The 26,878-nt window shown below is 38.4% G+C and overlaps 1 protein-coding gene across 1 annotated transcript in view; it reads left to right on the forward strand.

Moving 5' to 3' along the window:
* Window positions 1-26,878, forward strand: part of LOC128743232 (cyclin-dependent kinase 5 activator 1) — an 83,764-nt gene that overhangs the window by 52,529 nt on the left and 4,357 nt on the right. Inside the window, exons 2-3 of the mRNA XM_053839773.1 lie at window positions 19,775-19,912; window positions 22,507-22,712. Coding sequence (XP_053695748.1) covers window positions 19,775-19,912; window positions 22,507-22,712 — 344 coding nt within the window. The remainder of the gene's footprint in view (window positions 1-19,774; window positions 19,913-22,506; window positions 22,713-26,878) is intronic.

Consider the following 26,878-nt stretch of genomic DNA (forward strand, 5'->3'; position numbering starts at 1 on the left):
CCTTCCGGTTGCCGTATAAAACTCTTGCTCGGGAATCTGTTTGAAATCTGCCTTGACGTAGGTCAGCATCATTGTATACAGCTTCACGTCTTAGACATCTTGTTATCGTCGCGATGACTATAGTGGCTTCTTATAAGTAGACAGTCCGGCCCGTTTTTACTTCAATACGCGGTTACGTTAGAAAAACTTCTCTTTTTCATCGTCGGTGTCGTTTCTTGCTTTGGATTTATTCCCGAGCCAGGCTCCTCGGCTGTCGACATCGTTCTCCGAACACTCTTATCATGTGGGTGATACTTGATCTGCCAAATTTGAACTATTTTGCTAATTAGATTTGCGAATAGTTCTGAATTTTGCGATGCGTGAGCAGCATTTTGGTGCCATTTTGATTAGTGAAGAGCAAATGTCAAAATTAAAATGGATACATTATTCACGTGCACGTACAGACAGACCTACAAAATGAGGGGCGTTCAGGTTTTTTTTCAATTCACGGTTGAAAAAAGGCGTCAAATTCAATTCAATCAAATTTTGATCGTAACACCCTTTATTTGGTAAATGTGAATGAACATGTAAATTTTCCATCTAATCAGGAGAGAGTTTCTTGCCAGTTTGCAACACTATGTCGAAATGTAAGCGAATATTAAGAATCTAAGCTGCATCTTTTGCTTCAATATTAGTAGCAGCATTGTATGTATAACATCGTTTGGTTGCATTTAGGAAAATTTTATAAGACTCTGTGCCCACATTCTATTCTTTTAAGTAATTGTACAAAATTATCTTTACTTCTCTAACTTCTTAGAATTTCAAAGCAATGTTCAACACGAATAAAAAAATTATTACATATTGATCATTTTGAAAATCAAAACCGTAACTGATATAACTTAAGTTCAAGAACTTGTGTGAAACTTAAGTAATACTTTTTTCGTTACGTCAAATCTACATAGTGTTACTTTTATTCAAATATGACTTATACATTCTTTTCGGTTGAAATGGTCATACATGCTGCATTGATTTTAACGAGATACGAAATTTATATCAATGCAAATAGCAAGGCACACACATGGTAGATTTGATTGCTCACCATCTTGTTACGCCATCCATTTTCGCTGGAGCTCATATATAGTAATATCCTTACGAAAAGGGCTCGAAATCATCGGTACGAGGAACGAAATGGACACTGAATGCTAATTACCCGTGCATGTACCGAGTGAACATGGAAAAGGAATCAAAAAACGTATACGCGGAACGGAAAAGCCTGCAAGTTAGGCATGGCGTAAATTACTCGTTAGGTGAAGCAATTAACTTTCCTAGTCTCGAGTGATTACGATTCGACGAGCATTTGCTCCAGCATCAGCAGCAGGGTGAATGCTGCGTCGGGAAAGAATTTATTTCGATTTCGTTCATGCGAAAATTCGTACCGACCGCCAGGACCGTAAAGCGTTCTCCGTTGCACTGACGCATTCTGTCATCATCGTTGTCGTTACCATCGCATCGCCGCCGTCAGTGCCAGCTGCCAGCCAGTGGCAGTGCAGTGAGTGGGTGGTACACGGGACACCGCTCGTGCTCGTAACGCCCGAGTTCCGATACGAAAAAGCTCATTGTGATGGTATGAAAAATGCACCGCAAAGGAAAAACATCCGAAGGGCATGCGATTGCTGTTTTTGTGGTATTTTTAAATGGTAAGTGAAAATGAGAAAATTTTATAACGGCTGGTTAAAACATTTTCGAAAGAATAGTCTAAAATGTATTTTAAGTTGCGATAAAAAGTACCTATATGTCATAAAAAATATGAAAAATAAATATATTGTAAATAAAATACAATTGTAAATTGTAGACGGATTCCCTAAGAGAATCACATCTTTTTTAATAACATACTTTAATAAACGCCAAAAGTGCATAAAAAGAAGCTTTCATGGCACTAACCAATATAAATTTTAAAGTTGAACCCTCCTCTTTATCGTGAAATTTCTCGGTAGCTAGCTACAGCTAGAGAATAATCTTCAGTGCTGCTGAAAAATCCATCATCATAGATTTATCATGGGAATGGTGGCGATGAAAAGCAGCTTCTCCGAAGAAGCCCGTTTGTGAATAATAATAATAATAGGTACACCGTCAGAGGAATCATTGATTTTTTCTCGAAACTGGGTGCAGAGCTCAATTTAAAAGTGGATCAATATGTCGACAAAATATTTCGTAATTATCATTATCGACGCAGAGGTGCTCCTTGCATCATAAATATCTATCTTTATGAAACCGTTCATACCAACAACTCATAATTAAGAAGTTGTGAAGAGGCCGTTAGAGGAATAAATTCTGTGTTGAAATGAAATCAATAATGTGCACAGAAACGCTGATAGGTACGAAGTACGAGAAATTTCCAAAGGAAGTATAATGTCGCTCGAAGTTATTGCTGCGAAAGATTTGTATTTTTTCCGATATATAATGCGCGCATACGCCATTTCTAACTTCCGACTTGTGCAGCACCAGTAATAAATAAATATTTTTTACTTGAGAGTAAAGTTAGCAAACCAGCAACAGCTTCAAGTAAGCGGTAGGGATTCTGCAGCATTCGGTTGCGCTATGGAAATAACTACTCAAAGCTGTCGGAATCAATTACTCCGGCAAACACTTCCAGCTTAGCTGCAGCTACAGTCGGGCCGGGCGGCGGCCAACGTGCCACCCTTTTTGCAGTGAGTGATACCAACAACTGAGTTGTTTTTCCAATCAATCAAGAAAGTTACAACTTTTTCCACACAGTCCTACATACACATGCTAAGCGCCGGATCCCGTTCGCAACGAGTGGAAAGTACTATTTTATCTAAAAGGATTAGTTTCTTCTGTCGTCCCGGATCTCATTTCGGTCGACTTTCACAGTCGCAATGTATGGTGTTGCGAAACCGTCGGTATCCTTCTCTAAAATGCACACATACGGATGTGTTTGGAACGGCCTGGATCAAGCCAGCACACGTCCGATGTAGGCTAAGCTTGCTCCTGTGCTGCAGTACGAGGAGAAAACTTTTCGACAGGTTTATGACGGGATGTAGATTCGAAGTTTTTAGGTAGAAGTAATGTAGTTATTTGATGCTCTCGTGGAATTAGTTGTTGGTCTTTGTATATGCAGCAGCAGTTCAAGCTAGATGAACTGATCTAATTTTCAAGAAAATATTATGCTTTAAAGTTTCACCTGTTTTTTCGAACTTAAGTTATTGTATTTGATTTATTTTACAAACAATTATCTTGTCCAGAATGGTACTTTTTGGAACCAGGCAGCAAGGAAGGATGCTATCAGAGTGAAACACATCAAAATGGGCCCAGGCAAGCTGGTGAGAACCACCGAGTAATCCTTATCTTACCTTCTACTATTATACTATATCTTCTACTATTAGAATAATAGTAAAACAAAATGGAAAAATTCCTTTTCACTCATATTTGTGATTTTACTAGGACGCTCAAAAGTTAAAACTTGATTATTAACTTTTGTATTTTTCCAACCGGCTGTCGGCATTAACCAATAGATTCTTCAGATAGATTTAGTTATCAACGAAATGAGTCTTTACCTTGTGTTACAAATTTCGAGTCCCGACGAATCACTCCAATGTCACATATGATGACATAAACGACCAGAACCAGTGACAAATGCGCCATTCCGAAGAATTACGCCATTACGCCAAGATTTTTTTTTGTTAGGGGGGACGCCAACATACTCGGCCCATAGCTGTTTGTCTCCAGATTCCAGAATATTTTACAAATCTTTGGGTTTGATTCTCTTAGTCTAATCACATAGTGCGCTGGACACTTCTGCTTTATACAAGTAACAATTGCGTACGGTATAAACCATGTTCGTAATATTTGAACAGCATTTTTGACATTTCGCTATACATACCTAGTACATTTCTTCTCTACACGTTCCTTGAGTTTCACCGTGACAATATGCGAAAAAAATGTGCGATGTATATAGAAATGTCAAAAATGTTGCTCAAATATTACGAATACGGAGTATTTAGTAAATTTTCAGCGGTCTCTGTTAGTTTGCGGCATATGCGCATTAAATTTAATCGTGCATATTGATATAATAAGTGGCTAAAATCAACGCGCCATCAAAATGTTACGCTCTTCGAAACGTGGTTGCTTTACCAAAATAAATATATTCAGTTAGTCAATCTCAACTTGCAGCTAAATCATTTTAGCTGCTTCCTGTGACAGGAAAATCGATTGACAATAACTTCCTTTTTGCAAAACACTTAGCTTTGATGAATTTTTGTTTGCGAGCTAAAACAAACTGCTAGAATATGGCAATATGGCCTCACATAAAAAAGTGTTCGGTGTTGAACTGTAATATTCTTCTTCTTCTTCAGCATAGAGCCGGAGTGACTCGTGCTATTTCAAGCACTCGTCTCCATTCAACTCGGTCTTGGGCCACTAGTCGCCAATTTCCTAGTCATCTCGAAAATCGCAAATCGCTTTCGACCTGGTCGAGCGGTAAGGTTGCAATGTCGAGAATACGGGAATTTGAGCCGTCGATTGGTCAACAAGAATCCGATTCCGCCTGGTTTTGACCGCTGAAACAGCGGATGTGCGCTCTCCAATCGTTTTCCTTGAGCCTAGCGTTAAATTAAATGCGACAAATCACCGGGAAAGTGTTCTGGAGGCTGTTTTAAAGCCGTGGGCAAGCTTCTGTCGTGCTCTGCAAAATATCTCAATTCTCGGCGTTCTATTGACAAAGCACAGAAGACGAATCGATTTGTTTTCTCTCAGTTGGATGTTACCTTCTCCGACGCGACGAGTTTTGTTTTGCTTTTGCAGTGTTTTGCTGCTTTGCTCTGCCGACGTGTGAGCATCAGTTTGGTTTCATCTTTCTTTTCCTGCCGGAGCGCTACCGAATGCATGCTCTCAAGGTCACGGAGCATATTGTTCCAGTCCATGCTCAATACACATCCACTTTTTGGGGCTGGTACCGAATGGCCGAAACACAAATGGCCGAATCACGAATGGCCGAATTTCAACAGTAGTCAGTAGTCACAGAAGGCCGAATCACGAAAGGCCGAATCACGAATAGCCGAATCACGAAAAGCCGAATTTTTTCGGAATGCCTAAATAACTATTCAATAAAAAACATGAATTGGCAAGTAGTTAACAAAAAACTTTAATCAAACAAAAAACAAAATAAGCAACACAACTATTTACTATAGAGTATAGATGATTGATAGTTCTTTGTTCCCCTAAACGCAAATGAACTTCGTTCATTATAATGTGCAAGACCTATTCGCTGTGTTAGTAGCAAATGTTTCCTAGATGATTCATGGAGAGGCAGGCCGCAAGTGTGCGCCGGTGACCCGCCGTCGGAAGTGCCGGCCACTGCGAGAGGGGGGGCAGCCCCCCTGCAGAAACCACTTCTATTTAGGTGCATGCATTTTCCTAGGTTTACTGGTTAGTAGGAATTATCCCTTAGTTGAGCATGTACCCCACGTTTTTGCAGGCTGAAGGTTGTGAATATTTTCGGCCGAATATGACGTTCGGCCTTTTGTGATTCGGCCATTCGTGATTCGACCATTAGATATATTATGCCGTTTGTAATTTCGGCCATTTGTGTTTCGGCCTTTCGTGATTCGGCTATTCGTAGGTAATATACTTTTTGTGTTAGTAGGGACATGATTTCATCAGCAAAGTTGTTCAAAATATAAATGCAAACAACATTGCTAAAGAAATATCATTTCTATCTCTACCGAGTGCAGAACTACAGAACATTTTCTTTGCAAATTTTTGAAAAAATAGTTTTTCTTTTTTAGCTTAAGCTGGTGGCATTTTACAAGAATATATTAGACTAATCTCAAGTTTTTAGTCTTGACCTTGGAATGAGGTCATACATATATTAATATTTTTTTTTTTTGAAACGATGGTTCTACAATTGATTTTCCATTTCTTTCCCCTACCGTCCCTTCATCAATTGTAGAACCATCGTTTCAAAAAAAAAAGAATATATTGTTCTAGGCGATTATTGAAGGTATCAAAACACATGTTTTTGCAGAAGGTCGTAAATCTCCAGGACCTTTCCTTACAAAGTAATCGTTTATTTAAGCTTTATTTTTCCTTAACTTCACGGTAGAATCTGGCAAGTAAAGACATGAAATCAGTGCTTCATCTTGAAGGTTAGATCAAGTACTGTACTGTTTTTGTGTTTCATCAAATGGATTAAAAGTGTGCGTGCTTTAATAAGATTATGACGCTCGCAAAACACATAAAAGATATGCTTGCTGTACTCTAATAAGAGTGTTTGGTGACAAGCGACACCTTTGTATATATAAGATTTATAATACTTGACTTAAACTAATTTGTAATACTTGACACTGATTTCATATATCCACTTGCTCCTTTGTATCCTATAGGCTCGTGAAGCTAAGAAAAAATATAGCAAGAATATCTGGTCACTTAGCGAGTAAATCCCCTAGAGATTTGCTCCCAAAGATTTTCTGCAAAAATGCGCGTTTTGAGAGCTTCGATAATTGCCTAGAACAATGTATTCTAGTGAAATGCAACCAACAAAAGCTAAGTTTGTAAAACTAACTTTTACAGAACTTGCAATAAAAATGCTTTGTATTTCTGCACTAGATAGAGATAGAAATGTCATATCTTCAGCAAATTTGTTTGCCTTTATATTTTCTACAACTTTGCCGAAGAAACTATGCCTATAATTTTCATAACAAAAAAGTTATTTTTCTGATTTTGATCATAGTCATGGCCTTGACTAACTTTTCATACTTTCAGATTATGGGTATTCGTACAAACAAAAGTTTCGAAGATACTATATTGCTAAAATTAAAGCAAAAATTAATTATTTAATCGGTTTAATTTCACTGCACATTAAAATTAATGTAAGTTTCTTATTTATAGTACTAGTTGAGCCCGAATCTTACGATCCGGAAAATTTAAATGTCTGTTTAGAATTCCGAAAACTGAGGATATATTCCATTGGCCAGTGTTTGCGAAGATGTTTAATCTTTGTATTAGTTCTTTGAGTTCTTATATAGCATAATGTAGCTCTAAGATGTTGTACATAAAAGAGTCATAGCCGAAAGCTGAAACAAATAGTTTTTATGGTCGTATTGGATTTTATTTAACTGAATAAAAACTTCTGACTGGTTGCAACATTTATGTAATCTGATTAGAGTAAAATGTTGCTTAGAAAATTCTTGATCGTTTGCTATCATTAACTCATTTTTGAAAATTTTGCGACTTGGTCCGGTCTGATTTAACGCCGAATATATGATATCGCGACGAGCAATCGAGTTAAGCAGGCGAGTCGAGCAGTCGAATTAAGCAAACGAGTCAAGCGGTTGGGTCTTGGGTCGAGCAGTCGAGTCGAACAGTCAAGTCGAACAGTCGAATCGAGCAGTTAAATCAAGCTGTTCAGTCAAGCAGTCCGGTCGAGCAGTTGAATCGAGTGGTCGAGTCGTGCAGTCAAGTCGAGCAGTTAAATCGAGCAGTCCAGTCGTGCAGTTAAGACGAGCAGTTGAATCGAGTAGTCTAGTCGAGCACTTGAGTCGATCAGTCGAATCGAATGGTTTGGTCAAGCAGTGGGGTCAAGCGGTTAAATCTAACAGTTGAGTCGAGCAGTTCATTCGAGCAGTTGAGTCGAGTAGTCCAGTTGAGCAGCTGAGTCGAGCAGTCGAGTCGAGTAGTCCAGTCGAGAACCGACCAGCTAGCATGCTGGTCGAACAAGCCAGTCGTCGTATGCTCGAATCTCGGCTAGGTGGTGCTTGCTAGTTAGAGTTAGTAGGATTGTTGCACTGGCCCCGTAATTTTCCTGTACTCTAACAGCCGGCTGCGAAGTCTGTCGATAAAGAAGGGTAATGTCTAAAGACGGTATAAACCCATGGCTTTGCTAGTCCAGTCGAGTAGTTGAGTCAAGTAGTCCAGTCCAGCAGTTGAATCGAGCAGTTAAGTCGAGCTGTCGAATCAAACAAAAGTCAAGCAATTGAGTTGAGCAGTCGAATCGAGCAGTCTAGTCGTGCAGTTAAACCAAGCCGTTCAGTCAAGCAGTCCAGTCGAGCAGTCGAATCGAACAGTCCAGTCGAGCAGTTCAATCGTGCGGTTAAGTCGAGCAGTCTGGTCGCGTATTGAGTCAAGCAAATGTGTCAAGCAGTCGAATCGAGTCCACTCGACCAGTTAAATCGAGCTGTTCAGTCAAGCAATCAAGTCGATCTGTTTAATCAAGCAGTTAAGTCGAGCAGTCGAATCGAACAGTTCAGTCGAGCAGTTCAGTTAAGCAGTCCAGTCGAGCAATCAAATCGAGCAGTCTAATCGACCTGTCCAGTCGAGCAGTCTAGTTAACCAGTTGAGCAATCGAGCAGTCCAGCAGTTGACCAGTGAGGTGACTGAGAATACAACCCATTGCTACGAATGCATGAGGTCCTGTCATGGACCTGTTTTTAGTTACCGATAAGCCTCTTATGACTGTCAGAGACCTGGTTTGCGGTACAGACTACAGACATAAGCCTCTTATATAAATAGATTATTTCTCAACTTTCCAACGGTAAGCATACACACTTAAAATTTTTTACCGAACTCTGAGCAGCCGAACGTTCGGTAAAATTCGATGGTGCCAATCGACGTATACGGATCATTAGTAATGTTTGGCATCATAAAAATTTTTACCGAACGTTCTGCTGCTCAGAGTTCGGTAAAATTTACGATATTTTACCGCACTCGGTACTTTTTTTTAAGTGTGTAGAATCAAATTTGGTTGGTCGAACGAAAAACTCGATTTTCTGATTAAATCTAACATAACCACCAAAAACAAAATGGTCGCCAATATTTTTCACGACATTTGAAAGCCCGTACGCTTTTTACAAAACCGTGTGATATTGTTTTCTCAAAATTCTAGTTTTTTTTTTCAAATTTAGCGTGCACTTTTTGGTGATCAATTCTTTGTGATGATCAATAACAAAGCTGGCTGCGCCCAATACAGGTCAATTTGGGAGGGGAAACAATGTTGATCTGACCGTTGCTGCTACTAAAAACCGAGTAACTCTCTGCATCATTCCCAAGCGTCACAGAAAGGAGTTGTTGTTAACGGAAAGAAATTGATTTGGATCCGCCAAGATAGGTTGTGCACGCGTATGATTTGAAGAAGTACTTGGTTACGGAGCCTTCACGAAACAGTATTGAATGTAAAACTGTAAAAGAAAATCAGTTTACCAACAACGGAAATTACTGTACATACAACAAAAGAATCTACATACTTATCTCAGAAAAAAATTTTTGAAAAAGATAATGTTGGTTAACTGACGATTTGGAGAATATGAATACAAAAAGTTTTCGCTGTCACTGTTATTTTTATTTAATACTTGCGATGGGTTGTAGGTTTGTGAATGTTACTATTTATAAAACGTACTAATACCTACCTAATCATCGTTGCAAAAATTGTCTAAACAATCTAAAATTAAAACGGAACTAATCTAGTAGCGGAAAAAAGTACACTTCGGGCACTGCCTTAGAAACATCCACACTAGTCTTGTGTCTGAAGCACTGATTAACAACTTGATCTGCTAGCTGGCAACTGTCCGAGTATCGTTTTCGGTTAATTTCCACACAATCCTTAGTCCATTGAATGTACTCGGATGCCACTTTACCCTTTCCAAATTGTATATAAATTCTGTCCAGTAGTGGTCCCACTTCCGGACACCATAGACCTGCTCGTAGGACGACACACTGCGTCAGACAGGGCAAATCACGAATACGATGCCCACTGGTTGATGGATTTTTCAATAGATCGGCACATTCGTACTTAATCTGCCGCAGCTCCCAATCGGACCACGGAATGAACTGCTTCGTGTAGATGATATTCCCATACTGGTGAAAATAACATCGGAAAGATTCAAAAGCCATCGACAGTGAGTCGCTAGCAGGAATTTTCGTGGGTAATTTTTCTATACACTTTGCGGTTCGATTTACGTTCGAATCGTCGTAATAGTCCGGTCGGAAGAAATTCCTGATTACCGCTGGTTGCAGTCCACTGTAATCGTCCCAGAAGCGCAATAGCATTCCAACACACCGTATGAATCGTTTTGTTTCCAGATCCGTCGGGAAGTCGTCTACATCGACGTACTCCAACCATCGGCTGCTGCTAATGTTGAGATACTGGAAGCATTCGCGCTGCACTTGGAAGAAATCTCGCTCCAAGCAGAACGATGGAGTCACTTTCGTCAGCAGCACTAGAACGATTACTATCACCGTGGTAGACCTCATCGTTGGCACTGTCGGGTTGCATGCAGTCTGCACTCGGTGGGTGGGTCGCTACTGCATCCGAGTAGCATAACTGCTGTTGTTTTATTATCTCATAGCGCGCCACGAACGTGACGATTACGTGATCGCTGCTCAAGTACAATCAGTCTACGATTCTAAACATGATTCGAAAACATGATTGGTCTGCTGCTAGCCGATACCTAAAATGTGAGATGAGTTACTTTGTTTGTAAGTTAACTTTTAACCAGAGCACGAGGCAGAAATTTTATAATCACCCTTATCCTTCGATGTTGCATGTTGGAACCATGGATTAAAGTAATGAATTGCGTCGAGTTTTGTCGAAATAATCTCATAATCGTGGTAATATTTCTTGCGATATGAGAATCTATTACGCACAAAAACGCACATTATTTAACACGAAGTACATACTGCTAGAGGCGATTGTGAAATTAAAACATTAGAATGATTTATGGTGCTTTTCCCCTATTGTTTCAATATTTTTCCTGTTGGTTAAGCATATATATCGCAGAGTAGTGGTTTCTGCCGTGTTAGGCAGGTATTTCCTCCACAAACATGAACCCCGGCCGACATCCTACGGGTTTGCCATCCCCAATGGAAATGATTTATTACCTGGCGATTCCGGTTAGATTCGATATATTGTATAGAAGCACTTGTCTTCGATCCGTTTGCCCAATCAGACTTTTCCGAACAGGCTAAACTCAAGGACGACGTGTTGTTACTGGTGGTGGAGTATTATGAGTAAACAAAAACAACTTGAATTCTTCTTTCTGATTTTTTGTAGCATGAAAAATCAGCCATATTTTTGATTGGTTAAATTAAAACATGAATAATTTAAGTCTGCTCCGAAAAAAATCTTGTTCGAGTCGATTGCTCGACTCCATTAACATATGCTTGAACTTCATAGTTGCTTTTCTGCCCCACGGCGGGCGCAATCCTTGTGGAACGAACCCAGCAAGGCCACGTGATTCGTTTGAGTTTCATTAATTATCGCGCTGTGCAGTTTTAGTGTTTCCTTTGCTGGTTATCTGCAAGTTTTCAGATTATACCCATTCAGAGCTACCGATGATATTCGATAAGCCCATTTTATGAACGCTCCGAAGGGCGGGTGGCTGCTTGAAGCGAAACGAAAATAAAATTACCGTTCTCATGAACGGGTGGATGCTATTTTTAGATCACTGAATACACCGAGTACCCTATCTAGCCTGTTGAAATAAGATGAAGGCTGAACTGACGCTCTAGTAAATGTATTTGCAAGATATTGAGCGCACTGAAAGCAGGGCTACCTGTTTCAACTTTGCCGGTGATACTTTGGTTATCACGTAAATCTGAGGTTAACATTAAGTTAGGTTAGGTTATTTTTTGCTGGAAAATGTCACCAGCATTGTTTACTTTCGCTCGAAACAAAAACTCTAGGCTTCAGATAGCGCCTTTATATCCATTATTCGACAATAAAATATATCCAATGAACATGAATTTTTAAATATTTTGGCAGTGACTAAAACAAAACAAACCAATCCCACCCCTAGTTTCAGTAGTTATAATTTAACTTTACTAGTAAAACTTTATTCTTGAATGAATACCAAATCTATAGGTTCACTAACCATTTGGACGAGACTGATAAACCACAATTCGGCACCGGCATCGTGAACCTTGCCCCAACCGGCCTTACAAAGAGCTCCACTTATCTTCAACAGTCAGTAACTTAGTATCGTATCGCCATAAAGTATCCCTTTCTCTTCCCACATCTAGGTGGGAATGATACAGTCGTTAGTTAGGCAAGAGTGATTCGAATTTCGCATGCCAGTCAGTAACGTGTTGCTTTATGATAGGCATCTTTCGAAGTGCCGTTCTTATAGGTACATGCAGACAGAGAGAGAGAGAGTTCGAAAGCTTTACATAGAAAGAGACCGGTTCCAAAAATAATAAAACCCTCACTCACAAGCGTACTTCCGTTCGTTCGATACGAATCAACACCTTCATGTCCGCCACTGTTCACTGAAGTAGATGGCAATTTTGGTAAAATTTACCCACGCAACTTCGTCCTGTAGTCGACGTAAGTTTTATGTTCAATAATACAGTGGTACTTCGATTTTATCAACCCCATATTTATAATTGTTTTTGTAGCTGAAGAAAGCGACTATAGCCGGTAACCAATAAGCATTACTAATACAATGCAAATGAACACTTAAGTCACTTCAAATGCTACTTCAAAACTACTCTGCCAAAATATATGGTTACTCAATTGATAACACTCTCAAAATGCTAATAATTTGCACGTTTCATGCATTTTCAAGCCATTGGCATAAAAAAAATCAAAGAAACTCGAAAAATTGCCTTGATTGTTCATTGTAGTCTTGGATTTAGGCAGGTTGGCTTACTAGGGCCACGTCACCGAGTCTCGTGATGGAGCTGTCATCTTAGGTGTAGTGCCGAGACAACACATTTCATAATTAAGCCTCCCGCTGCACATCAGACGCTGTCGTGAGCCGCTCTTAAACTGGAATAGAACCACGCGCTTGGGCGAGGACTCGTTAAGCCATCAAGAGCCGCCCATGATATGACTCACAAGACTAACAAAGCTATTCCTCGTTGCTACACTCAGCGTTTGCATGAGTGCCTCCTTCCTTGTCGGTATATGACCTTAGCTGCCAGTGGGGTTGCTTACCCGATCTACGGGCTAAGGTTGCTCGTGTTCCGGCTGGTACCATGAAAAGCTAAGAATATGAGTTACTGGATAATAAGTTAAGAACTCGTCCCAACAGGTTAAAGATTTTTTTATGTTTGACGTACGACGATTGAACGTAGACCAATTTGAAGTCTGTGTTGAGGAAGTGCGCCTGAAAAAGTGACAAAATCTCCTTGTCCCAACAAGTCGAAGATTATTGACGTCGATTATACCTAGGCCTATTTGATATCTGTATTGGGGAAGTGCACTACAGCTGTATTGTTTACAATTCTCATTTAATGGTATATCTTGGTACAAAATTTTTTTATTTTCCATTTAGTTAATGCCAATGCACACCTAATTTTATGAATGTTTCTTGTAGCATTTTCTGTCAGCTTTCCGATGGTGGTCTTAAAATAAAAATCAGTTGGGGGGGCTCATAGTGTTTTAACGGCGATTTATTGATTAAATCCAATATGGCGACCAAATCCAAGATAGCCGCCAAAAAATTTTTTACTCCACTTGAAAGCCCTGTTCTTCTTCTTTACAGAACCGGGCAATTTGTTAGTTGCTTCATTGCAAATTTATGAAATACTAGCTGATTGCCCGATCTCACTCGGAGCCCCTTAGTCACTCAGTCACTTGTACATCTGTTTTTGTAACGAAAACTCTCATAATGCAAGAAACAAAACCCTTTTTTTCATTTGAATGTCTACTTCCTTTGTCAGTTCCTCTCTCGTGGTCCCCAACCTACTTGTATATCTGTCTTCTTCTCGATAATCCCATTAAATCGACACAAAGCCTTTTTTACATTTTTGAACCTCTATCTTTTTAATGGCCACCCTATTCCCCCTTTCAGAAAATAACTTGAACAACTGCTATCGTTCCAAATTCTGATTCTTTTATGCCAAAAAAACATGTGTTCGACAAATGACGTTTGATGAAGAACAGTCCAGAAGGTCCGGGGCTATGGCAGAACATCCCAGTAAACAATTTGGTTTGTATATGGGTCATTCCACGTCAAGTGTCCGACTCACCTGTAATCGACCTTCTCGGATTTTCACCAATCTCGGCCAGATTGTTCGTTTTGGGTCAAGAAGCAAAAATCCTAAGTTTGGTGCCGATTGGACTTTCCCTCGATTTTTGGGAACCCCCCTTTTATTAGAAAAAGCGTCATTTTCGTCAAATTCGCTTATTTTCTTTTGCTTATATCTTCGTAAATATTCAATTTAGAAAAAAACTTTGTTCTACATTTTCATGGGAAATCATCTGAGGAATCCGACAAAAATATTAGTTTTTTTGCGACAATGTTGCCAAATACTTTTATTTTCGATCTGAAAACTAAATTTGTATTTTTCTCTCAATGAGTACAATTTGATCTCAAAAATTTCAACACCATTGTGTTCCTCAGACTTTTTTACATAAGAATCACTCAAAACCACGAGGTGTTCCGTCCCGTTCTCGAGATATAGCGTTTTGAAACAAACAATTCCCAATTTCTCATGTAAAACTTTAAATAAAATAAAATAATTTTGCAATAAGCAAATAACAAAAGCAGCAAAATTAATTAGGTTTAATCTAAAGCAACATTGCGCTGTTGTGGAAGCACATAAACAGTATATAATATAACAAAAGTTTGTTTTTGAGCGTCTTAGCGGAATACGAAAGTTGAGTGAAAGAAAAGTCAAACCTATTTTCACAATAAATTTCCACTATTAATTTTGATTCAACAGATACGTTTTTCACCTTCTATTTGAAGGCTTCATAAATGTCTGTTTTCGAACTGTTTTGTAGTTTAGATTTTTCTTTCATTCAAGAATATAATATAGTTTCTCCTAACCGTGATGCCAACTTTACAGTTTTCACTAGTATTGGAACATTATAAATCTATATCAATATTTTATATCAGTATTAATAGTATTTACTTTACTTGACAAATTTGCTGAGTGGTGTAGAGTCAATGGAATGCAAATTAGTATCGCTAAGTGTTGCACTATTAGCTTCCACCGTAAAAAGAGCATCATATCATTTGACTATACTATTAACGGAGAACAATTGAACAGAGTACAAACTATTCGAGATCTTGGAGTGACTCTAGACACTGGTCTTGCGTTTAGAAATCACTACGAAAGTATTATCGAAAAAGCTCGTCGTCAACTCGGATTTATTAGCAAAGTTGCCAGAGAATTCAAGGACCCGTATACACTGAAATGTCTATATGTTAGTCTTGTTCGACCGTTACTGGAAACCGCTTCAGTAATATGGGACCCTTACCACAGCTCCACTACCGCGCGAATTGAAGCCGTTCAAAAAAGGTTCGTGAGGTTCGCCCTGAGAAACTTACCATGGAATAATGCCCTGATTTTGCCACCATACGAAAATCGATGCGCATTGATTGAGATGGAAACTCTAAAGCAGCGAAGAAAACGGGCTAAGGCCATCTTTATTGGAAAACTGTTAACTGGTGATATTGATGCCCCGAAGCTTCTTGAACTCATTGATCTGAATGTTCCCGGGTACCAGCTTCGCCGTGCAGAGTTCCTGAGACTTCCGTTGGGTAGACAAGTTTATACCATAAATGAGCCTGTTCGAGCGATGATGGATGTTTTTAATGATGTATCACACCTTTTTGATTTTAATGAGACAAACAATGAATTTAAAAATAGACTGTTACAATTTGTGTTTAGATAATAAGATAAGTTCATTAAGACAATTCGTCGGATGGAATAAATAAATAATAATAATAATAATAGTATTAATAGTATTAATATATTTTTATTTCTCCAAATAATTATTTCCTTATGCCTTTTCTGCTTATTTTTTTGATACTTTATATGTAGTCCCTGAATTTGATTCGGAAACCGTTTTCATTATAACAGAATTGGTACTAACAGGAATTGCGGCATGCATAGATCGGATACCAGGAATAGATGCTGCTGTCAGGAAGCGATCCTTCAATATTTCCTTTTTTTCGCAACTCCGGCGAAGAACTAATTTATTTCATATGAATTATATAGAAACCTAAACAATGATATATTCTGCTCATTTCGTCAATACAATACAGATTTTCGATAAAAGTAATTAGGCATTGATAATTGTTTTTGCATTTTGCTTTGCGCAAGTGAATGGTATTGTTGCACAGTTGACATTGTGTCATCTCTGCTGCTAGCCATCTCACATGGTTGAAGGCATGAGAATCTAGGAATTGTTTGTTTGACTTTTTGTTCACTCAATTTTCGTATTCTGCTAAGACGCTCAAAAACAAACTTTAGTTGTATTATATACTGTTTATGTGCTTTCACAACAGCGCAATGTTGCTTTAGATTAAATCAGAATAATTTTGCTTTGTTTTGTTATTTGCTTATTGCTAGGAAATTTAATTTTGTTTAGATTTTACTTGAAAAATTGGGAATTGTTTGTTTCAAAACGCTATATCTCGAGAACGGAAGGGAACATCTCGTATTTTTGAGTGATTCTTATGTAAAAAAGTCTGAGAAACACAATGGTGTTGAAATTTTTGAAATCAAATTGTACTCATTGAGAGAAAAATACTAATTTAGTTTTCAGATCGAAAATAAAAGTATTTGGCAGCACTGCCGCAAAAAAACTAATATTTTTGTCGGATTCCTCAGATGATTTCCCATGAAAATGTAGAACAAAGTTTTTTTCTAAATTGAATATTTACGAAGATATAAGCAAAAGAAAATAAGCGAATTTGACGAAAATGATGCTTTTTCTAATAAAAGGGGGGTTCCCAAAAATCGAGGGAAAGTCCAATCGGCACCAAACTTGGGATTTTTGCTTCTTGGCCCAAAATGAACAATCTGGCCGATTTTGGTGAAAATCCGAGATGGTCGATTACAAGTTTGTACTTTGTGTTTGTAGTTTGTACTACTAACTGAGAAATCCGACAGCATATCTGAACGAAAAAGTTATATTTAACGCCAGATAAGAACATATAAGTACCAAAGTTGAGGCAATATACGTGCGAAAGTTTTGACAATTATTTGTAATTCTATCTTGCAATTTAATACAGCAGTTTTTATAACACGCAACTTAATACTCCTGAATATATGATTAAAATATAACTTAATATTGCAGTCATCTAGGGTAAACGCACCATTAGTGGTGGTAGTACCAGTAGTGGTGGAAACTTGAATTATTCCATTATTTTTGCAAATTTTGGTACAAGTTTGATACTTATCAAATAATACTGTTATTGGTAGTTCGATACTTATCAAACTTGTACCAAAATCTGCAAAAATAATGGAGTAATTCAAATTTCCACCACTACTGGTACTACCACCACTAATGGTGTGTCTACCCTATACTGCTTTATAATTTACAGTCAAGAGTTGTATATAAGGACACGCACGACTGCAAAACAATTTATTATTCACTTTGTTTTGACACACTCTAATCATTATACAATTCCAATATAAAATTGTCATGCATACGATCCAATGTGAACTTTCTATTACGATCTTGTGTTATCTGGGATACATTAATACTCACGTTCCTCGTTCCCCTATATGTTGGTTCCTACCCAGTCAGCTCCCCCTTCTGTCACGTAGCTAGTTATGCATCGGTTTACTCAATGAAAATCGCTGTAATGGAATGCAAGAGAAACGCAACCCCTTTTACTTATTTAGATCTCTTCACCCCCGCCCCCCCCGAGTGCTTTGGTAATTCTCTAGTTGAGCTTCTCTACCTATCCCCAACCTTGGCATAATACGTAGTCTTACATCAAAAACACTTTTTTGCTGTGGTAATTTAGATTGATCGGAATGTATGACCATAAAGAGTATAATCAATATATATAGAATGCCAGTATCGCTGGGGTTTCATGGATATTTTGATGGCAAACATGTTGCTGGTTCGTGTCTTGAATACGGGAACAACATTGTCAAATTTCCTAATAGAAAATTTTTCTTGCCAGCGAAATACCCCGAAACGACCAAATCGGGTGATTTACGGAAAAGCAGGAAGGATTTTTTATTGGGTTGCCTTTTTAGGGGCACTTACACTTGTACATCATTTTATCAGGAATGCTGTTATGTTTATAGCTCCAGCTTCTTTTTCGGGTCCATAGTAAATTCTACCCTGGATAAGAGAGTGTTCGTGAGGTGCTCGTACAAGCTGTAGTTTAAGTGGCACATGTATTAGCTTCAGCCAGTACTCGAAAAGGCGAATCTATTCTTTTATCTGTCAGCCCATGGACATGACTACTGAACTGCTGACAGTGTTTGTCTTTCTTAGTTTTCTACCCTTCAAAATAATGCATTCATGCATTGCAGTGCTGAGCGATTGCTCGACTAGCCTGTCAGTTGTTTTTCTTGCTCTTGACGGATATTTTAGATTTCAAAGTTTAGTGTTTTAAAGCGCCTGCTTTTTAAAATAAACCAAAACCTGGTTGGAGTAGATAAATTAAAACTTCGCAGCAATATTTACGTTTCTTGATAGTTTCATTTGCAGTTGTCGGCAGTTCAAAATGAATGAATGATTCACATTTGATATCATTCACTATTGTGGAAAATGAATGAATATAGAGAACAACACGAAGAAGTAATTCGCTCGAATCGTTGGTTTCAGGTTGGCAATGCTGAGTTCATTTTATCTGTACTAGAAACAGCAAAGAATGAGCAGTATATTGTATCAGTTCAGAAGTATTGCATAAATTGAATATAAGGTTTCTAACTGTTGGTTTCAACTTTGTATAAAGCGTATAGGGAGCGAGGAGCGAGCTGCCATTCTTACCACGAACACATTGACTTCCTGACAGGGGCCTGGTTTTGGTTACAGACGAAATCAGACGCTTATAATATTTGATGCGAGTGTTTGCCATTTCTTTGGAAGGGTAGTGAAAGTAGTGAATGTATTGTGTTGCGGCAAGGATGTGCTTCTGAGAAAAGGGGTCGAATTGGTCAAATGTCTTCAACGTGGGGGAATAATGGTAATAAAAACAATCTTGGATTTCTGTGAGGAAAAAGGACAGAAGTAGTTTTGTTCCTGTTTTTGTTAAATTGTTTCCATATGCATATTTGCGCAAGACATAGGGAAGGCGTGAAAGTATCATGTTGAGGAAACTTAAACAGTGAAAACTGTAATTTTCTATGTATGCAATCTGCTACCACAGACAAACAGACGAGACACTTGCATTAATTCCATTAACCATGAAAAAACCACTCATTTTTCAAAAAAGTATGTTTTGCAATACAACCACAAAGCAGCGCTCGAGTGTTGCTTCGACTTTTCAATATAAAACCGTACAAATGTAAAAACCCTTCAGAATAAAAACCTACAAATATAAGTTACTTGGCAACATGCATAATAGAGGGTGCTAGCGTGCAAGCAAAATGTGTAGGGCGATGGTTTTTAAAGGATTTTCTTCAACAAATTATTAGTACAATAATATTTTCTCGTTGCTCAATATTGAAAACTTAGACCTTTATTTAAATGCTTGAATTGCAGATAAATTTATCAATTTGTTTGAGTCCAAAAATAGCCATATTTTTTGATTACACATAAATAATTGAAATAAGCAAGCTCCTAACTATATAAAAACCAATTTTGTGTGGTCTTTCCTGCGCTGAAACGGCGGTAGTGTCTGACGTGCAAACTTCAACTTATTTTAATGCATGCGTTATAAAATAAACCTCAGTTAAACAAAATGGGAAATAGACATATTTGCTGTGGTAAAACAGTTGACATTTTTGAAGTGAAAGGGCAGCTTAAATTTCTGAACAATTTCACTAAATTGTAATAATAACTATAATTCACCTGATAGAATTACACTGACAAATGGAGAACTAATTGGAATTTTTTTATTACATTTTTCCTCTACTCCAGGCCTCAACTTCGGAGCTGCTGAAGTGTTTGGGTATGTTCCTGCACGACCGATGCCGAAAATTGCGAGATTTTCAAGCAGGTGACGCCGTGATGTGGCTGCGGGCAGTCGATCGGAGTCTACTGCTTCAAGGTTGGCAGGTAAGTACGATAGCGTGGCTTCAAGTGAAGGTTGATTCGAAACCACCAACAATGACCAACCTTCACCAACATTCGAATGGAACGGTTACGGTTTGTACTTGAACTCTGTGTGTGTGAATATCCTTTGCTCTTAGCGTACCGAAAGGATAGAAGAAGAAGAAGAAAAAACTAAAAGGGTACAATTCTCCTAGGGGCTATTTCGATGCTAATGATTCAAGCAACAAGGATATGACCTTTAGCTGAAGATTGACTAGTGCGGATGAGATATTCCTTGCAAAGTGCTTTTTGGTACTCACACTCATCAATCATTGTTCGTCTGTTGGGATCTTTGCTATCTGTTACATATGAGATTGATGTTCAGGGAATCGAATCAGATTTTCGCTCCTTGTTAATGTCTTGATTAAATTACGTTCGAATAAAATTTAAACAAAAATTGATTACGTTTAAACCCTGTATTATAGAACTAAAACTATAATCAGAATACATGTAAACTACACACGATTGACGTAATTTAACACGACAGTTAGTTTCGACAGCTTTAATAAACAATCTCATTTGGGAAAACAGTTTTATGCTTGGCTTACATCGGCTAGCATAACAGCGTCATGCTCTTTTCTATCGCGAAAACATCAAAGGTAACCCGAAATAGAACTCATTAAGTACTTAAATAGCCAAAACGGGGGGTTTCGTTCCAAGCACAAGAAGAAACAGTTGTTGTTCACCAGCACGAGAATAAGTTGAGTACCAACAAAGTTAACAACCAGAGCAGTAGTGTTTTGCCTTTCCATTAGAAACAGCTTCTTAGAAATGTGAACAGACTATATAAAATAATTCCAGTTAAAACTTTTCACATTTTTCGAAACAAAAATCACACTACCAAACAAAAATTTCGTGTCTAAGTGAAATGCAATCCTTAACCGGTAATCAACGTTGAATACCATCAATTTGTTCATTCAGCACTTTTCACAACCGAATGAACAAAACTTAGTCATTGCATGTTGTTGCCTATTTTTATCCTAGATAACCATCGGTGGCCAACCTTCTGCTACATACGGTCAAATTCAGGCTGCTCGAAGCGTTCACTATTTGTATATCTATAGGTTCAGATTCATGGCAATGAATGACGGCGCCCACAATATCTACTATCAGCTGAACCCGTAAACTAAACCGCACGAAATGGGCAAACACTACTGGCGTCATATGTATGTACGTGAGCCACATCTCGAGGGCGAGGATTATAGCAGGAGCACAATGCTGGCGATGTTGTTGTCACTACATAGCGAGCATTAGCATTTAGAATGGAACGCGTCGTTCGGGCTGGGGCTGTACCTAATGTGGTGAAGTCGTTTTGCTATCCGTGCATCACTATACTGTACTGAGAATGCAGCTTACAGAACGACCAGACCAGAGGTTCATTCTCCCGTTTTGTTTCGGAGAATATCCTATAACGACGATGCAAATTTTCTGAACCAAAACGGGAGCTTTCTTGCTGCCTCTTTGTGGCAGTAGAATAATTGTACACCGACCAATGATGCCCTGCCCAACCCAGCCGTATCCGCTAATGGCCAAATGGTCGACGGCAAATTTATTGCAAACATTTTGCACGCTACTGACCTAAAGCGGATTTAAGTCTAATCTCCTACGGTATTTCCTACTGGGTCGTTCTCGTTATGCTCCTGCTAGGTAATTACAGTTTCAGATTTTTTTTTCGATGGAGACGCATGGCTTGTGTTTAATGTTATAACTGGTAAAGCACCATGCTGCTCCATCAGGACTCAATGGCTTGTCTCCTGCCTAAACAAACAATCGTGCACGTTTGCAATGCACGAACCCTACCGTGACACACAGCTGTATGTTTTAAGTGACATTGTTCGCAATGTGGTCATCCGCAAATTAAAACAAAGTACTGAATATTTCTGCTGACAACAATATAGGCACTGCAATAGGTAGAGAAGTACGTGCTACATGGCTATTGGAAAAGCATTCGTTTATTTTAGGACCATCCTCATATATATTAAATGTGGGACGGCTACGGTTTGGATTGAGTGCTATACGAACATTAAACATTCATTGACCAACCATTTACTGGGGTTGAGTTCTGTACAATTGCTTACCATGACTAGGCTTTAATCACAACGATTCTATACGAGAAAATGTCACAGTTTGCATTCGAATGACACTACTGTGTGGGCTATGCGTGATCAAAATCATTAGTACCGTATGAAGACTCCTAGCAAAGAAACAACTAGATAATGGAATCACTTAGAAATCATCTTCCTTGTTGAAGAGTATGAAAGCTTACCTAAAAAATGTGTGAAAATTAACACCTGATTTACGTAAACTCTTTCACTGGTTTCAAATTAATAAAGAGCCACTTTTTGTTTATAGTTTCCTGCAGTGGAATGTCTTGGTTGTTCCAACAACTAACAAATGCAAATCCAATTACATTCAATCTCTTATCAAATTATGCTCTACCCAGCAAGACACCCAGATTGTCGGTTTCTCGACCATTGCCAAAACCATATATCTCACCCGTATGCCGCATATTTATTCATAAAAATGACCTCCGTATCTCCTACGTATATCTCCCACAGGATGTTGCCTTCATCAACCCGGCGAATGTGGTGTTCGTTTACATGCTAGTTCGGGAACTAGTCGACGGCGAGGAGACCAAGGAAGCGGAACTGCAGGCGGCGGTGCTGACTTGTCTCTATCTGTCCTACTCGTACATGGGCAACGAGATTAGCTACCCTCTGAAACCGTTCCTGGTGGAGGACTCGAAGGACAAATTTTGGGATAGGTGAGTCTACTCTTTTATCTTTCTCTTTGCACTAGACAGCAGTTAAGGGACTGTGGGGATTTCGAACGTAGGACTACATGGATTCTTTAATTCTCTATGCTAATATTACCTTAATATTGAAAATAGGTCGAGATTCAATGTTTTTCCATAATTTTTCCTAGTAGGTATTTCAATAATTGTGTATGTAATTCCAATTTAAAAAACAAAGTAGCTGTGCCGCACGCGGAAAACAAAAATGATAATCACCTTTTGAAAGTGTTTATTGTTATTAAAAGTGAAAATGCATTTACGAGTAAAAATGTACTCCACAATCCCTTAGTAATAAATCATTTGGAAAGTTGACGCTTCCTCCTTTAGTTACGCTATGAGATAACTGCCATAGATTTACCATGTCGTAATACTACGTGAATCGGCGTGCATTTCAAGTTCTATGTTTGTAGGTATTCGATGTGAAAATAAGGATTAATCTGTCAGATTTACTGGAGTTACTGGATACGGGAATTCCCTCAGATTCGCATTACAATCACATAGAATTGACAGTAAAATAATTGGTACCTACTTTGGTAAGACATATGACAACTTCAATTGGCAAACTAAAGATAGATACATTTTCCTTAGAAAACTTGTAGGTATCCAAACAATCAAAATACGTTTAACAGCAACACCAAGCTTGGAAAAGTAGTGAACGTGACTATGTGACAAGACATGAAAAAATAAAAACACACACTAGAACCGCATAGTGAATGAAGATCGAGCGACGTAAGTCGTACCCTTATTGGATTGGACCTTATGCTGATTGGAAGCAAAAATTTTGCAACCAAAAGTGCGCAATCGTTCATAAAAGTGCTATTTTTGATTGAATCGATTTAGCGTGTTCGGCGCAATTTTTGCTTAGAAAATAACGAAACCGACGACACTGACGCGATTCAGTAGAAAATAGCACTTTTGTGAACGATTGCGCACTTTTGAATGTAACATTTTTCATGCAACCAGCAATAAATGGCTGTAAACTTTTTTCGCGAGCATTTTTCTTCGATTAAAAATTAACATTGATAAAAGTGAAATGACAAGAGTCTGAACAGAGGTTCGTTGTGACGTGATACGTTTTGCATAAATCAAGTGTTTTGTCAGAATTGTAATGATTCGTGTTGTTTCTCAAGATCTTCAATATCTCCTAAAGAAAAAGCTGTTTGAACTTCATCAGCCGGTATGTAAGATGGAGGAATTATTCTGCTGAAATTGACAGAATAAGTAGTGCGAAAAATATGGTTCTTCGAGGGGATAAAAAATCAAAAGCTGGAGGAAATTTCTAATAGGACACCAGACGAACCATTGCTTTCCCAAAGATGGTACTGTTCTAGTGCTAGTTAAATTGAAATTTCTCACTTATCTATGCTTACCTACCTATAAAGCAATCACTAATCACCTATTATTCATAGTACAGTTATTCTCCACGTAATACAATGGTTTTTTTTTTTAAATTGGATATTATCACTACGACCAGCATTTTGATCTATTGTGATTTTATCCAGGTGTTGTTCCGCACTTCGTTGTTATTGCAGTATCGCTATAGAGTGAGCGAACTGCTTATTATCCGTGCTTTTCGGTGTGTTTTTCACTCCTTTTTCCCTCTACGCTTCTTACTACTTTTCAACCAATCTAGCTCTAGAGCCGGGAAGTGCGGAGACTAGTTATAATTTGTCCTTGGACAAGAGGCTTCATTCGCACCTCGAGCAAGTATCATTCTTATAACCAGCCCCGGCTAAAGGCTTCATGGTCGGTAAAGCAGAGTTCAGCACAGAGTGAGGGTGTGTTTTGTGTGTATGTATGTGTTCCTTACTACTACTACTTATTATGCATTACCAATCTCGTTCCTAGAACCAGGAAGTGGAACAAGCTATAATTTGCCCTTGAACAAGAGGCTTCATTCGCACCTCAAGCAAGTACCACTCTTATAACTTGCCCTGGCAAGAGGCTTTCATTGTTAGTTAACGCAGAATGCAGTAGGAAGGATGTGGAGGGGCCTGAGAATAAACCCATGCTAAAGTCACTTGACAGCGAATGGCCTGATTCTACAATGGGTTTAAATAAGAATTGACAACAGATTTAAAACAAAGCCAATTGCTGAGCTTTTGTTTACCATACTTATTTACAACCTGTTTACGACGACAAAAAAGGGCAAGAAACGATCTAAAAAATAACATGTTTTGGAAATATTTCTAATTACACCTGTTACCAACACCCTTCCCAAGTACACCGTACTACCAACAGAAAAGTTGATTCAACGGCTTGAAGGGAAATTTCTTTTTCTGATATTTCCCTGATGTTATGTATTTACAAGCAAAATAATGTCAAATTTTTCGCATGATAGAATGGCTAAAATAAATTTCGGTAATCTACTTCCATACAATTGATGTGCTGAAGAAATACTTTGATTAGCATAAATTGAGTGAAGTTAAATTAATACCATCTTTTAACGATCTCACAAAATATGGTGATCGCTTTAAGAGCCTGTGAATTTTTCGTTTTAAGCTTATTATACTAGTTGAGCCCGAATCTTACGATCCGGAAAATAATTCTGTATTTGTTTATTTAAAAAATTTTCATCTTACAATGATGTCTTAATGAATGCAATTGGCTATTATCTAAGACTGATTCCCTATTACTAACGACCTAATTCTATTAAAAGAATGCAAAAAAGCAATCGAGTCGAGCAGTCGAATCAAACAGCAGATGAATCAAGCTGTTCAGTCAAGCAGTTCAGTCAAGCAGTTCAGTCGAGCAGTTAAGTCGAGCTGTCAAGTCGAGCAGGTAAATCGAGTAGTGTAGTCGAATAGTCACATCGAGCAGTCTGCTGTCTATGGTAGATTTGAATGGTCGAATCGAGCAATTGAGTCGAGTAGTTCAGTCTAACAGTTAAATCAAGCAGTCGCATAGAGTAATAAGTCGAGCAGCTGAATCTAGCAGCTTATTCTAATAGTCGAATCGAGTCCAGTCGAGTATTTGAATCGAACAGTTTAGTTGAGTATTCCAGCCGAACAGTGGAATCAAGTAGTCTACCCGAGCAGTTGAGTCGATTAGTCGAACCGTGCAGTCCAGTCGAACCGTGCAGTCCAGTCGATCAGTGCAATCGAACAGTTTAGTCATGCGGTCTAGTCGAGCAGTCGGGTCGAGAGGTTAAGTTTAGCAATGAAATCGAGCAGTTGAATGAAGCTGTCCAGTCGAGCTGTCAAGACAAGCAGTTAAATTTAGTCAAGCAGTTGAATCAAGTAGTTAACCCATTAAGCCCCACACTTTTCCCAGCAGGGATAGAAAGTTGAAACTTTCAGGAAAATTCTCTTTTAGGTCAACTGAGAAAAAGCCGCTGACATGTATTTTTAATTTTGACCCTGTGTTCCGCAACGTTATGTTGCGAAAACGCAGCGCTGGGCGTTAAGGGTATACCGTTTTTGCATACCTTCATTATTATGCATATAAAAGCTTCATAATTTTTTACCGTTAAATAAATTTGGAATTAGTGATTTGTGATTTTGAGTATTAATAAAGATTAAATGAACGACTTAGAGTATTACATGTTATGTTTTATGATATATATCGAAACATTTGTATTGGAGACCATCTTTGCATTAGGCGCATAGTATACAGTTTGAGTGCCAAATGCACGGCACCGCAGATGATTAAATGCCTACCAACACGTTCCGGAAAGGTTGTAACATTAAATTTGGGTCCATGAAGCTGTCGTTGCTGTCACTCAATTCCTCCAGATTTTCAAGAGGCAAAGTTACTTTAACGATTTTATTGCGCTCTTATCACAGCGGCTGCTCCATCTGCCATCAGTGTTTTAAGCTGCGAATTCTATGTTATGTAAACTTTTACAATGTTTCCAGAATACTTTGAAAAAGCGAAAGATAAGATTTACATTCATTTGTTAACTAAAAAGCAACGACATCAAATGAAACACCGCAGCGAACGAACGAAAACAAACGTTCCCGTCGCAAATTTTGAATATCGTTACTTCCTAGCGTTACCTATCTTAAAATTACAAAAATAATCAAAATTATGGAACAAAGTTTTTTTTGGCAAGTAACCGATTCTTACCAACACTGATTGATAGTTCAGGCGTTAATAGAGGTAAAATCGAGTTTTATGAGCATTTTTCCTTAACT

Source organism: Sabethes cyaneus, chromosome 3 (assembly GCF_943734655.1).
Source record: "Sabethes cyaneus chromosome 3, idSabCyanKW18_F2, whole genome shotgun sequence".
Taxonomy (NCBI): domain Eukaryota; kingdom Metazoa; phylum Arthropoda; class Insecta; order Diptera; family Culicidae; genus Sabethes; species Sabethes cyaneus.